This window comes from Ostrea edulis, chromosome 2 (genome assembly GCF_947568905.1).
Source record: "Ostrea edulis chromosome 2, xbOstEdul1.1, whole genome shotgun sequence".
Classification (NCBI taxonomy): Eukaryota; Metazoa; Mollusca; class Bivalvia; order Ostreida; family Ostreidae; genus Ostrea; species Ostrea edulis.
The window spans coordinates 21,487,389-21,502,838 of NC_079165.1; the positions used below are offsets into that span (position 1 = coordinate 21,487,389).

At 39.0% G+C, this 15,450-nt stretch overlaps 2 protein-coding genes across 2 annotated transcripts; both read right to left on the minus strand.

Moving 5' to 3' along the window:
* Positions 1-8,706: 8,706 nt before the first annotated feature.
* On the minus strand, positions 8,707-9,818 carry LOC125681675 (heavy metal-binding protein HIP-like). The gene is made up of 2 exons (XM_048921856.2): positions 9,364-9,818; positions 8,707-9,169 (listed from the first exon to the last, which is right to left on the minus strand). The coding sequence occupies exons 1-2, from the start codon at positions 9,659-9,661 to the stop codon at positions 8,730-8,732; spliced, it is 738 nt and encodes a 245-aa protein (XP_048777813.2). The 5' UTR covers positions 9,662-9,818; the 3' UTR covers positions 8,707-8,729.
* Positions 9,819-12,198: 2,380 nt separating this feature from the next.
* LOC125681674 (uncharacterized) lies at positions 12,199-13,272 on the minus strand. The gene is made up of 2 exons (XM_048921855.2): positions 12,773-13,272; positions 12,199-12,673 (listed from the first exon to the last, which is right to left on the minus strand). The coding sequence occupies exons 1-2, from the start codon at positions 13,182-13,184 to the stop codon at positions 12,222-12,224; spliced, it is 864 nt and encodes a 287-aa protein (XP_048777812.2). The 5' UTR covers positions 13,185-13,272; the 3' UTR covers positions 12,199-12,221.
* Between the last annotated feature and the right edge of the window lie 2,178 nt (positions 13,273-15,450).

The following is a 15,450-nucleotide window of genomic DNA, read 5'->3' on the forward strand; positions in this document are numbered from 1 at the left end:
TGGCATCTTGTAATTTCTGTTGTAATTCTTCTTCTTCCGTGAGATACAGGGATTTGGGTAATTGTAATCGTTTAGCAAATTTTCCCCACAAACAATTTAAAAAGAGTTTGGCAATGGTTCTTCGGACCGGATTTTTCTGGATGTCTGCCGGATTCATAGCAATGCCTTCTCGTTGCTGAATTTCCTCAATGTAATGTTGCTGGTGTTGGGCTGTTTGACAATCCTCGGGGAATCCGGAAGCTTCTTGTTTAATTTTCAAAAAGGTGTTGATATACGCTCGAAATAAGTGGTCACTGGTTTTCTCAAAATGCCAAACTTCGTAAATGCGGTCGAGACGATAGCCTAGATCTAATGCTTTGTGAAGTTCGGTGGTCACCCAGGTGCCCGTGAGACTGCGTTCAGAATCGGTGTGCTGGCACCGCTCGTCGGGTCCTAAGTTGCGCTGTTCCGCACAGGTGCGGCATAAGGGAAAGAGTAATTTACCCCCGGTCTTGTAAGGTAATACGGGGTGATACAGCTCTCGGGGTGGGAGGACACGACAACGAATGAGCCCGAAATAGTCTCTGACATCGGTGAAATGGCTGGTGATGACTTGGGGATGTTGGACGGGAAATGGCTTGTATTTCAACACGTACGGGTACAGGGAACAGACATCCACGTATCGCATGTCACCCTCCTCACAATACAGTCGTGTAGCATTGGTCCGGCCTCCGTACAAAGCGTCACGGGGATTCAAATGATCTTGTATATCGACTCCTTGTAAAAATTCCTGTAAGTCGGGATTGGTCTGGGTCTGACGATCAAACTCGTGTTCCCATATGCTCACGACTGTATAGCCTTGGTCTTCTAAAGCACTGGCTCGTTTTAAGGTGTCCAGGTAGAGGTCTTGATACGTATGCTGAACACGATGAGGATGCATGTCAGTCAACAGATTCGGGAAACAGGTGGGACAGCCGTGCCAGTAACAGCCATAGAATTCGTACACGATACGAGATTCCTCATCATACCCATCTACTGTATAGGGTCCAAGCGTGACTTCGCCCCCATTTCTAGCATGTCGTATGCAGTGATGTTGATGTTCTAACCAGGCGAGCCATCGGCAAGCTTTAGCTGAATATCGTCGTGCTGGCCGGTAGCCCATATTGGGAATGATGGCGATGGTATTTTCAACCATGAATCCTCGTCGGTAGGCTAAATTAGCCGTGCTGGCAAACGTGATGGATTCTTGAAAGGGGTCTACTTCCACCAGATCAAACAGGGTGGATTTGAAATGGGCACAACAGCGGCGTAAAATATCCACGTCCGAGATGCAGTAAGCTAAGAATTCTTTCTGGAAATCAAAGACTTTGCCCTCTTGTTGATGGTACCAAGTATAGAAGGCTTCACGATTGGCGGTGGACATATCGTCAGGATTGTAGAAATGAGCGGCCGGGTAAGGACCCACATACTGCTGGTTCTCTGTCGTGTTGAAAAAGTGCGGGAAATAGCCTTTTTTCAATTCCGTTAATCCGAAAGCAGAGGGCATCTTGGCAAGAGCAAAGGGTAGAAAGTTGTAAGAATCGATGAATCTCAACCCCAAGACTTGCATGGATAAGATTTTACTCCCGTTCAGGATGACGGTGGGTTTGATACACGCCGTGTGCACCAGGTAATTCAAAATAAACTGCCCATCGTATCCTTTGAAATTGTGGGCAATGATGGTGGCTTCATCGTGTTTGAGTTCCACATGGCCTTGCTCATCGGTCTCGCTCTGTAAGAGCCATTCCATAAACTGTTTTAACGTGTCGGGTCCTTGAAATAGGAAGCGGCGTTGTGATCCGAATCCTTCACAATGAGAACAGGGCTTGTCGATATCCACACTGTCGCAATGTTGACACACACGTTCTGCCACGCATAAATTGGGGATGTGAATACCGTTTTCCTGACTGCATTCGAAATCGTAATAAATGTATATTTTCAACTCCTCTTCTTCTTTTTCTTTCTTAGGTTTGGGTTTCGTCTGTACAAAGCAGTGATGAGGCATGGTGACGACTTTGTGACAGATGCGGCATTCGGTTTGACCCCCACACGCGTGGCGTTTTAATAATTGCTTGGACATCCATTTCTGACACTGGTTACACCGCCCCATTAAACTGCAGACCGTGGTCGTTGTATTACTGCTGTAAGGTTTCAAGTGGGTCTTGTAACAAGCTGCATTTCTGAAAAATCCCTTACAATGAGGGCAATTCGTCTGAGTCCCGTCCGGGGTACAGGGGGTATCGGCTAAACAAAATGAGCATCGATGAGGACAGACGGTCCGATGATCTTCAATGTGACTGTAACCAACATCGCAATAATCGCAATAGTATCCGTTTTCCGTCACTCCAGGCATAGACACAATGGCATCGTAATGCTCGTTATCCAGCAGGATATTCAAACAAGTCCCGTGCCCCGGTCCTTTGTAAATAGGTTCCAGTCGTAAACGAGTTGTATTCGTTTTGAATTGAAATATTTTCAATCGATACTGTGGGGCGAGCGCGTGCTGTAATTGCTCCCATTCACGCGGCCCACACGACTGGTTCATAACACACCCAGCTTGTTCCATCAAGGCTATCGCTTCTCGTTTCTGGTCGAGCGTTTTGAAATCCCCTTTTCTCATGCGTAACCATTTCGTTTCCCATGCCGGGTCGTTTGATTTCTGGCTGTGTAGACGTGCTACCACAATAGCCCGGGACAAGCAGAGAGAATCCTCAGGATTTTGAATGCGAACGATCGCTCTCTTGGAGTTTTTGAATTTCTCCTTATCCACGTGTAGATGTTTTTTCTTAGTGCACCCGCTGCCTTGTGGATATTTGACATGGAAAAAATCCATCTGCACTGCCCCGTCGGTGATTAGGAATTCCTTTTTAGATTGCTGGACGGATTCTATTTTGTTCAGAATTTTGTCCTCGTTGAGCTGATTGGACTGCGTAAATTCGTACCAAATAGCTGAATCCAGAGACGGGTGCCGAATATTTAAACGTAGATAATCATTGGGATTGCACTGCATTTCCTGTTTCACATTTTTTAACATATCCCGGAAGAGCCGACGAATGAAGGCTGTATTTTCTTTCTCTGGAATAGGTTTGAAAGCAACATTGTAGACATTTTCCTTGACTTTAAATTTCCGTGATTGACGTCCTCGTTCCAGTTGAATTTTGTAATAATCCGAAATGAGTTTCTTTTTCCCCCCTCCCCGCTGTAAATACTGTAGTCGTCGTTGATTCTCTCTGCGGAGTTGTAATTCACGCTGCCGTTGTCTGTTCAGCTGATCATTCAAAAATCTCAATCGCTGTTCAATATAACTCCGTGGAAGTCCAGTAGGTAACTTGTCTGACATGATGTCGAAAGTGACACCCAATGCACCGCGCGCCGCTTTATATATATTACCTGTAGACAGCGCTGGGTAAAACTAGGGACCGTGCCAGCTCTGGGGATTGTACTATTGTTCTTTAATAAACATGTCAACTTAAAACCTTGTGTTATTCTTTTAGATTTAATACACTGTTATTCTTTTAGATTTAATACACAGGATTTCACTGGATTTTATACCGATTTTCAGAAAAATAGCAGGAACTCATTCCAGGAACTCAAAGCGAAAGTACCGCATCATAGACCAGCGGCCATAGGCCAGTCTATTCACCCGCTCTACAACCCCTGCTGGGGTTGACCCCGTCCTAGTGCACTCCGTTGACCCCAACACCGCTTGACCAATCAAAAACGCCCTTACTTGACCTCATTTGCATAAAAAGTGCACTCAGTTGACCTCCCTATCGGGACGCGTTATACTACTACTGTACATCTTTAACAAAAAACATTTTGTCTCTCTGGATAATTCATGTGTACCTGTTTCATTGAACAAATTATGTGAGGGCAACCTCATTTTAGAAATGCATTTTTTATATAATTTTAGTATTAAATTTTCCAAATACAAGTTGTACAGAGTGTACTATATGTAAAACTTATACGGTACCAATTTTGATGCACCAGATGCGCATTTCGACAAATAATGTCTCTTCAGTGATGCTCAACCGAAATGTTTGAAATCCGAAATAACTATGAAGTTTTAGAGCTAAATATAGCCAAAAACAGCGTGCCAAAAAAGTGGAGCCAAATTCGTCCAAGGATAAGAGCTATGCATGAGGGAGATAATCCTTAATTTTGAAATGAATTTCTAAATTGTATGACAGCAATTATATATACATCCGTATTTTCAAGCTAGTAACGAAGTACTATGCTACTGGGCTGTAGAGACCCTCGGGGACTAACAGTCCACCAGCAGAGGCCTCATAAACAAATATTGTCTGCCAAGTGTTTGTAATGTAAATGTAACGTTCCTATATATTCACTTTGCATTTTGGATGACACCGCAAAAAAAAAAAAACAACAACAACAAACAAACAAAAAAACCGAGGCCCCGTGTCACAGCAGGTGTGGCACGATAAAGATTCCTTGATCCTGCTCAAAGGCCGTAAACACCGAGCATAAACCTAAATTTTGCAGCCCTTCAATGGCTATGGTAGTGGGTACATATGTATTTCTTTATCAGATGTAAATATATAGCTTTGGTTAGGAGTTTTTTCAAAGTTGATTGTTGTTTTCTGCAATGGATGGTGTCCTTTTCTTGAATAATGTCCTTTAGATTTCTTGATTGTCAACTGGGAAACAATGTTGAAGATGTTGTGATTTCTCGGATTATGTGTGATGACAAAAGGGATTTCTGTGCGTAATGTTTTAGAATCTGATTTCCTCTTAACTTTCCATAACTCTGTGATTGGTATTTGTTCTGCTTTTCTGATAGCTTCAGTTATAAGATTACGTGGATATTTTTGGCGATGGAGATAATTACCGAGTTCTTCTAATCTTTTAGTTCTAAGTTCTTCGTCGGTAACTGTATGCAAATTCTCCTGGCTAAGTTAAATGGCATGTTCCATTTCGTGTGTGATGGGTGACAAGAGTTGAAAAGAAGATTTTGATGAGTGTTGGTTTCCTTGTAAAATAGATCCTTGGAAATGTTATTATTTTACTTGATGAGAAGTATTTCCTTTTGTAAACTTGATGTTTTCATGGAGCTTATTTTTAATAACAAATGAATCCCGTGGGGATACGGGTTAGAATAGGTCCTCAGTACCCCTTGCTTATCGTAGAAGCGACTAAATGGGCGGTCCTTCGGATGAGACCGCAAACACCGAGGCCCCGTGTCACAGCAGATGTAGCACGATAAAAATCCCTCCCTGCTCAAAGGCCATAAGCGCCGAGCACAGGCCGAAATTTTGCAGCCCTTCACCGGCAGTGGTGAGTTCTCCATATGAGTGAAATATTCTCGAGAGGGACGTTAAACAATATTCAATCAATCAATAACAAATGAAATTCTGTCAATTCTCTGTCTGACAAAAAGCATTGAACATAATTGATACTTTCTGTAAACATTCAGGATTAAAACTGAATAAAGATAAAACAGAATGTTGATTATTAGGACAGCTAAAGAAAATCTTCAAATGAAAGTCAATTAAAATTCAATTGGATGATACGTTTCAAAGATCATGATCACATATACATGGGCTAATATTTATAGAAATAATTTGTTGCTGATTCTAACTATAAACTTGCACAATCGTTTATGCAAGCATTATTTTCTTAGCAAATGGGGGGGGGGGGGGGGGGGTGTTGACAGAATCTGTAAAATTTGTGCTGATGTCATTGAAAATAATGTACATTTAATTTTTGAATGTCAAAATGTAGAACAGATATGAAATATTGTTGAGATGGTGCTTGAAATTGACATTCGGTGCAAACATTCTTCTAGGCTATGAAGATGATCTTAAAGTGCATTAATCTAACTTTGTGATTTCAAATATTGCTTTTTAGAACATACATTGTAAATGATGTTAAGACTTGAAAACAAAATTGGAAGTGCACGTTAAACTAGACTGTTATAGAACACCTGTTCCTCGGTATTTGTTGTAGGGGGAGTGGTGGATTGTTACTGACTGTGATGCAGTTTCCCCTGCAACAATATCATGGCTATATGCATGGAACAAATATAGACACATTGCTGGATCCAGCTAATGCTCTATCAAGTCCCTATCGTGAAAGAGAAACTTTAAACGTATTGTACCACAACATATGCCAAAAGTGGTGTAAATCAAACGTGGATTCTAAGTTTTTTAAAGGACTTTTAGCAGATTTGAAATCGCAAAACCTTTCTCAAATCAACAACGTATGGCTTTTCGACACTTTCGCTAATTTAAAGACTACATGTACTTATTGACTTTTTGACATTATAGACAGTTGCGTCTTCAATAGAAAAAGAATTTAATAAGAAGGTATTCATATCTAGTGATCAATCAGTCAAAAAAATACTTTGTTTAACACCACTCTGATTCCACACACAAATACTCTGAAGTTGATGAAAAGGTGAACATAACGAACAGTGATCAATCTCATATACAAAATTAAGAGTAGGGCAGACATGGACCCCTCATTGACATTATCTTCTTAGTCTTTGGTCATCAGGTCTTCCAACAGTCTATTGGAATTCCCTGCATGGGCACGAATTGCGTTCCTTTATCAGATGACCTATTCTTATATTACGAGGAAGAATTCATTTATCTTCTACATGAGAAGAAAAAAATATCTTGTTGTGACCTTCAGCTCAACATTTAGATATCGACAACGTTTTATTTATTAACAATAATCATTCTCATTCATTTATCAATTCGATATACATGTATATCCCAATGGACTCGAAATAAAAGACACTACAGAATCTTCCATATCGGCTTCACTCTTAAATATTTTATTGAACATTGATGTTAACGGCAATTTAAGGACAAATAGGATGGCTTCAGCTTCTCCATCGTCAACTTCCCAAATTTATGTAGCAATATTCCATTATCACCTACATATGATGTTTATATCTCTCAACTGATTCGATACGCAAGAACTTGTTCTGAGGAAGGAACAGTAATCTTCTTGTTCGTGTCGTTGGTCACTTTTTACTGCACATGCGTGAAAGTGAGGCACAGAAAAAGTTTGGATCCCAAATGAATTTATCTTATTTTCTAGATGTTTTGGAGCATGTTTGGGTATTAACTAGTTTGTTGTGCATACTTTGAGATTTTAAATGAATGCTGAGACAGAAACTAATGAAATATCACCGAAAAAGAGAAAACGTATAAAATCTAAAGGTGAGCAGGCAAAATCTGAGAAGACGCAACCTAACACGGGAAACCCTTTGTGTAATTCAAATGATAATCAGATTATACGGAGGAGGTGCGGATCATATGGAGCGCATGGATGTTTTACACACTGTTAATCCAAACAGAGAGAAATAGGATATCCAGGAGAATACTGTTAGGAATCTGAGACTCGTATCTTGGAACTTTTACGGGGGTTTTGAGAGTATATGATTTTTTAAACTAAATCAAAATGTATTTCAGTTGGAGGATCTATTGCTTTAATAAGGAATTCATTATCTAAATATGTAACTGAATTTAAAAGAAGATGAATTCCATTTCCTTTGTACTCAAGTTTAATGAAAAGATTTATTAAGCCATACTATTGGGGGAAAAACCTTCTGTGTTTAAAGTAGTTCAGTTGTTTACTGTTAATAACTTGAAAGACATGTGTAAACTTGGAAAGTGTATGTATACACCTAGCATTGAAAGTCCGAGAAGAAAATGAGTGATTGTATTCACCGTCATGTGTATGTTGTATTGTCTGATATCAACAGTGTCATTAATGATTTAGGTAAACTGATGAGCTGTATAGCTGAAAGTTAATAAAAAACCGAATTGAAAAAATAGTGCTTTCTTTTTCTTTTTCTCTTTGTGTGTGTTTTGCATCGTTCTTACACTGACAGGACCTAGATACCGCGGACTTAATCCAAAGGTTGTACAGAGTGCTGCTGGCGTGTCTGGACTGTATTCTGCAGTGAATCAAGTCCGATTCTACCTGTGTTACATCGATTGCCTATGGACAATGCTCGTCAGATAGGCTCTTGGACATACGAGTGCGCTTGGCAGATTTGGTACATCCGAATCGTCAGGGCTGTCTCACGTTACTATTTTCATCAATCATTGCAGCAAAGTTGACAGCAGCATTACATACCTTAATACTTTCCCCAGCATTCAGCAGCATTACATACCTTAATACTTTCCCCAGCATTCAGCAGCATTACATACCTTAATACTTTCCCAGCATTCAGCAGCATTACATACCTTAATACTTCCCCAGCATTCAGCAGCATTACATACCTTAATACTTTCCCCAGCATTCAACAGCATTACATGCTTTAATACTTTCCCCAGCATTTGAATTTGAGTGATATATGTATATGGAATCTGCTGCACACAGATTTTTTAAAATGTCTCAATTTTCTTTGGCCTTGATTAACATTTAGAAGCTGCTGCCCAAATCACTAGATATGACAAGATATCTAACGCTGGGCTGTTCGGTATAGCATGACAAGATATCTAACACTGGGCTATTAAAAGATATAAAATGTACCAAGTACATTATTACAATATTCACAGGTACTCTGTCTCATATCTGAGGCCCAATCATATAATATATTCATTATCGACAGTTGAACATTAGAAAACAACGCACATCCTACCGGTATTCCTGGAAGGAATCTAACAATGTCGAATATAATGCAGATGGATTCTAGATTGAACACATGGATTTATTTAATTAATCCGGAAATTTTATTCAGTCTCGTACAATAAAAATCCCGAAAACGTTGTCCAGCCACCATTAATTGTGGTACCAGTGGCATGGAATTGACCGTGAACTTTGACCCAAACAGCGTCTCCAACTTCTAGCTCTGTGATAGCCATGTTGAATCCAGGGCCCCAGAAATCCATGTCGCCAGAGAATACATTGCAGAAATTAACCACATTGCGCACGATCATTACTTCTTCATATTTGCCCGCCGAAGTGAGTATGGAGGAGGAGAAAGCGTAGATCCCTTTGAGTGGTGCCGTGAACATCCCATTGTTTTTGTTGTAGGCATTTCCAGAATTGATAACCAGATAGTCGAAGAGAAATATGTCGTTGTCGAGTGGATTGGCGATGTTGTGTGTCAGTCGGACGGAGAATGCGATCGGATTAGGTGAAAGAACTACGGAGTTTACGAGAAAGCGTACTAAAGTAAAATCAAAACGTAATTATTTAGCTGATTGTCATTAATACATGTAATATAAAGAGTTATGTAAGACATGAAATTGATTAAAGAGATCATGATCAACGCTGATCACTAGCGCACATACTACATGTAATGTATTACGTTTGCATAAAACCTGTTTGGCATTTTAAATTCTTAATGAATAATTAACATACACGATTTAGCTCTTGCAGGACGCACGGTTTCTTCAGGATGGTCAACAGCGGCTTCGCCGTCCACATCACTGGTCGAGCTTTTTAGTTCCAGTTTTTCTTCATAAAGTTCATCAATTTTCTGCTTGGGACATGCGTTTTCATCCGATAATTCCTTTATTTTGGTCTGCATATGCTTCAGGTCAGCCTCCAAACGACTCTGGGCTCTTCTGAGGGAAACCACCTCTTCCCACAACAAACGGTTCTCCCTCTCTCCAGAGTAGACCGAGCTCTCATTTCTCCCCTCTTCCAACTCTTTCATTACATTTCGTATTTCCTGCGTTGTTAATTGACTTTTCACTGATGAGCACAACCAAAAAAAAAAAAAAAAAAAATTAGACCCAAGACTTTCATACCCAAATATGCATGACAAGTCTCAGCTTATGACTTGTGTGTAGTTGATAGTACCTGATCTCGTTATCTATAAGTTAAAGTATAATCTATTTCTGAAAATTATCATGGTAATTTTAGATTTTCTAAATGTCATCGAGTGTGTGTATGTAGATATACTTCAATATTAAATAGATTTCAGTTTTGAAATACATGAGGATGTGAATTGCTACACTTCACGCCTGCGTACTCTATGAATTGCTTATATTTACATTCTATTTCCATTTCTGTCTGAACAACAACCGTTAGAACATACGTACTATATTTATCAAGATTCATACACGCATTGTTCACAACTGTTGTGCATTCATGAGGAAATGGCTATCACTAGAAAGATGTAAATATATCATAGGTATAAATATTGGACATGAAAATGTTTTGTTTTGTTTTTTTTTTTGTTTTGTTTTTTATACAGATGTTTGATAATACATATTTTCAATGCATATTTCATAAACCATGCAGTCATTTGCTATTTCGAATCTGATATATATCAACATTGTCAGTTGTGTATCCAGGATTTGTTAAAGGGGGAATAGGCTTTTGAGACGTTATATGTTACCTTTATGGGTCATTCTAGCTATACTTTATGCTTAATGAAATAAATAAATAAAAACCAACAACTGGCATGTTAATCTTAATGCACTTGTTTGTATATATAATGTTAAGTCTTGTACATGTACGTTTGCGCTATTGTTTGACTATTTTATTATTATAAATTTTTTTTTGGTTACAAAAGGGGTGTGTGTGTCTAAATCCGTTACTGATTGTAATGTCATGCTGTGTGTGTCTAAATCCGTTACTGATTGTGATGTCATTCTGTGTGTGTCTAAATCCGTTACTGATTGTGATGTCATGCTGTGTGTGTCTAAATCCGTTACTGATTGTGATGTCATTCTGTGTGTGTCTAAATCCGTTACTGATTGTGATGTCATGCTGTGTGTGTCTAAATCCGTTACTGATTGTGATGTCATTCTGTGTGTGTCTAAATCCGTTACTGATTGTGGTGTCATTCTGTGTGTGTCTAAATCCGTTACTGATTGTAATGTCATGCTGTGTGTGTCTAAATCCGTTACTGATTGTAATGTCATGCTGTGTGTGTCTAAATCCGTTACTGATTGTGATGTCATTCTGTGTGTGTCTAAATCCGTTACTGATTGTGATGTCATTCTGTGTGTGTTGATGTCATTCTGGTGATATTGTGCATTTTGTTAATGTAGATAATATAACTCAACTACGAACGTGTTATGTATTTCACTGCAGTCATGTGAGGATCCGGGCTAGAAAAGGTCCTCAGTACCCCACCCCCGGGGATCCGGGATAGAAAAGGTCCTCAGTACCCCTTGATTGTCGTAGTAGGCAAATAAATGAGATAGTCCTTCGGATAAGACAGCAAAAACCGAGACCTCGTGTCACAGCAGGTGTAGTACGATAAAGATCCTTCCCTGCTCAAAGATCGTAAGCGCCAGGCAAAGGCCTAAGTTTTACAGGCCTTCACCGGCAGTGGTGATGTCTCCATATGAGTGAAATATTCTCGAGAGGGACGTCATGAAACAATGTACATGTATATATCAAAGTAATTCCGCTAGGTTTTTTTCTTTCAAAATTTAATACTGATTTATTTTCAGCAAATATGCAAATATCATTGGTTCAATGAATTTATATACTCATTTATTCACTAAATGCAGAAACCCCGGCGTACGATAATGTGAAAAGGTGAAGATAACGAACGAATCTAATAACTTCTATGACGAATACAAAATTTAGAGTTGGGCAAACACGGACCTCTGGATATACCAGAGGTGTGATCATATGTCTAGGAGGAGTAAGTATCTCCTGTCGACTGGTCACACCCGCCATGAACCCTATACATGTGTCTTGATCAGGTAAACAGAGTAATCCATAATCAAAATCAGAGTTTAAATAACACGTCGGGCAACATTTGACAGGTTGTATTGGCATACTAGATCGTTATACATAGTCGGAACCGCCCCTCCCAGTCTGTAGCACTTCTTTTACCTCCCGTAGGACACAACGCCGATATTTTCGCTTGAAGTTGTTTCTCAGCTTCTTTATGCGATTGGTCACTTTACCATTCCTTATTGCGATATTCAACTAATAACCCCCCCCCCCCATTTCAAGTGTTCGGGAGCAAAGGAAAACATGGCTTTCGAAGCGAAGATTTTGACAAGTTACAAAACGTTCAGAGAGATGCTTTACAGCTTTTTAATCAGTTTGTTTTGAAATTAATTTTATTCAAAATATAAACATACCTAACAACGTTTCTCTTTCCTCCTTCATCTGGTCCACTTTTGTGACCATCGATGCTTCTAATTTAAGAGGTATGTGTTTGTTAGATGGGGTATGTGTTTGTTAGAGGGTATGATTTTTGATAGAGGAATAGATAACACATTTTATATACACACTGTATTCCATCATTCAGTTTCATACAACAGATAACCGGAAAATGAAGTAAATCTGCTGTCAACCAAAACGCCCGCGTCGTGGTAAACATCATCTACCCTCACCCACACAGCATCTCCCACATTCAGTTCAATTGTGGCCATATTGAATCCTGGAGCCCAAAAGTCCTTGTCACCACTGTAAAGACCACAGAAAGCATTGCCATTGCGAACTATTTCTGCCTCTAGGTATTTGCCAGCCCCTGTGAGTAGGGAACCATAAAAGGCATAGATGCCTCTTACTGTGGATGTAAACATGCCGTTGTTTTTGTTGTAGGCATTACCAGAATTTGTAACGATATGGTCGAAAACAAAGGTCTGGCCGTCATTGGGGTCAACAATATTGGCGGAAATACTCGCGGTGAATGCTATCGGCGGACTCGCTGCTATCCCGGTGCTCGGTATCAATAACCGTTCAATGATATCTGTAAGGATAAAAGTTAAACCGTGAAAACTATTCAAAACAACGAAGTGCTCACCAAGAATGTCACGTACATTTCAGGACCTTTAAAATAGATACTCACTAGATCTGCGTCTGCGTTGATGGTTTTTGCTAAAGTCACTCCTGTCCGAGTTATTCCGGTGGCCAGAATCTATCTTTTCTGTCACGTGATGCGTATTTCTAAAGTGGGACATTTCTCTGTCCATCGCGACCATCTGCTCTTTCAGTTCCCTGTTTTCAGTCATTATGTCTTCGATGCGAGATTTCATATCATTTAATTCCGATTCCAATTTGGACAGAGTCTGTTTTAGAATAAGATTTTCGTTTGTCAGAAATGAGAAATCTTCCCTCAATGATGCACATCCTTTATCGACGTTATGGTCCGTAATATATTCTTCGATCAACCTTCTGAGTTCGTCTTTCGTTGATTCGCTTTTCGTCCATGGCAAAGATGAAACCGCGAGAAAAAACAGAAGTTTCATGTGGCGTGCCATTTCTACTCAGAAAATTAGTAGCACTGTCACAGATACTACAATGCTTTTTGGAGTATAATGCTTATCCAAGATCGAGCCCCGTGACACAAATGTGTTTATAAGTAACATTATCTACATGACACGTCTCTGTTGGTATCATGCGAGGAACCACAGTGTGAGACAGTTTTATATATTTACGTTTCCAATGTTTTTGCCTTTGATATCTTTACAAATTGTAATGATGCCGATTTCCTCGTGGATGCATTGCAGTTGTGAACAATGTGCGTATGAATCTTAATAAATATAGTACGTCTGTCTTAAGGTATTCATTGTATAACGAAAGAAGATCGAACAAATTTGAACGATTTAAATCAAGATAAAGTGTTAAGTGTTAAACAGTGATGAAAGTGAAATACCTCAAATTCACATGACTGGTAAATGATCAGAAGCTGACCAATTTGCACTTGAACCTTTTTTGAAGAGTTATCCACCCTTGATGAAAATAAGAAAAATATAATGTTCTAAAATTATATGTAGTATATGATTAATTTTATTTCATACTTTTATAAAAACAAAGTTTATGCAACGTTTTACCAAGAGATTTGTATAAAAATACAATTTCTTTCAAAAATATTCTAATAAAACATGATTTCCCATATACTTCAATCTTAAATTCTAGATGAAATAAACCAAATAGTTATCAAAATTTTGTAAATTCCTATGGTGGATTATTTTTATTTAATGAACCCTTCATAATGGTGCCATGATTACAAAAATCCTACCATCCGTTTATTAGATCTGAAATATGATCGTTATACATTGAATACCTTAAGGGCTGAAAATTCCGACAGGCACGGAAGTAGAATGTAAATATAAAAAGTAAATATCATTTTTTTTAAATACTTGAGGATATGAACTGGAACGCACACTTTTCATGAAGCTCGTTAAATTATAATAGCGACGTGAAGCGTCGCAGTTCATATCCTCAAGGGGAACATAAATTCCAAATTTCAGACCTCCTGGGGCCTTTGGGGCGGGTTAAAAACTGCCAAAATTGACAAATTTTCAAAAATCTTCTCGCATTGGTATCCATGGCAACACCAAAAGAAGACAAAGCGGCAAAAAATGCACTTCAAGATGTGACCGGTCGACAGGGGATGCTTATTCCTCCTAGGCACCTGATCCCACCTCTGGTACATTCAGCAGGGCCGTAAATTACATGGAGGCGGAGGAGGCAGCTGCCTCCTCCAACTTTTGAGCCAAAAAAAATTAAAATTTAAAGTTCATTAGAATTTATGTTGTTTCCAATAACTAAGAACATGATACCTCCCTTAAAAAGCATTCCAAATCTTTCTTTTAGAATGAGTTAGTCAAGTAACATCTTAGAAGGCCCTAGAATCAAGGATTTTGCACGAAACGTGTTCAGTGTGCACAAAATGTGCTCAGCGTCTGGGGGCCCCCAGACCCCCGCCTAATTTCCTGCCTCCTCCAAATTGAAGGTTAATTTACGGCCCTGTTCAGGGCTCCGTGTTTGCCCAATTCTCTATTTTGTATTGCTTATAGGAGTTATGAGATTGATCGCTGTTCGTTATCTTCACCTTTCATTGTACATGTATATCAAAATTCCATACATTGATTTGAAAGATTTCATAAAACCATATGTAAATTTTCTTTGGCAAATCTATTAGGATTTCTATGATACAAGTAATGACACAAGTAAACTTTATCCTATTCAAAACAAAGTAAACAAACCGTGAAACATCGTCATGACACGCCAAGGGGAAGTCACAGGGGCTAAATATAAATATATTTATGGTATCACAGGGTTCGGGCCCAAAACGGGCTTAGCCCCTATGGGTGAAGTGATTATTTCAAGAAAACGAATCGGACATTCAAATTTGACCCATTCAAACTTACTGAACAGAGAACTTCAGCCTGAATGCATATTTAGTGACTGCCCATTAACTTTTACGCCCAAACGAAATAGACTTTTTAATAATGTTTAATCAATGAAATAATTTTATACAAATATCGACAATCGGGGAGAGTGTTGATATTCCGGACGGGTGTAATATTTCGGAAAGTCAAGAAAACAGCATTATATCTTGCATTACAATAGTTATTTGTTCTAAAGGACGAAGACCATGTTTATCAAAATTCGGCCTAACGTCCAAAGTGAATAATTTTTTGTTAGAAATATTCTCTAACATGTTCTTTTCCTGTAATGTACTGGTTTTTATATGTAAAGTTGGTGAAAGAACACAATTTTTAGGTTTACATTACTAGT

What these genes read in the sequence shown, in the direction of transcription:
- LOC125681675 (XM_048921856.2), bottom strand. Translation starts at nt 9,661, where the DNA reads ATGAAAGAGTTGGAAGAGGGGAGAAATGAGAGCTCGGTCTACTCTGGA. An exon ending in TCCTGCAAGAGCTAAATCGT is followed by an intron (nt 9,170 to 9,363) that starts GTATGTTAATTA and finishes ATTTTACTTTAG; the next exon opens with TACGCTTTCTCGTAAACTCC.
- LOC125681674 (XM_048921855.2), bottom strand. Translation starts at nt 13,184, where the DNA reads ATGGCACGCCACATGAAACTTCTGTTTTTTCTCGCGGTTTCATCTTTG. An exon ending in TCAACGCAGACGCAGATCTA is followed by an intron (nt 12,674 to 12,772) that starts GTGAGTATCTAT and finishes TTATCCTTACAG; the next exon opens with ATATCATTGAACGGTTATTG.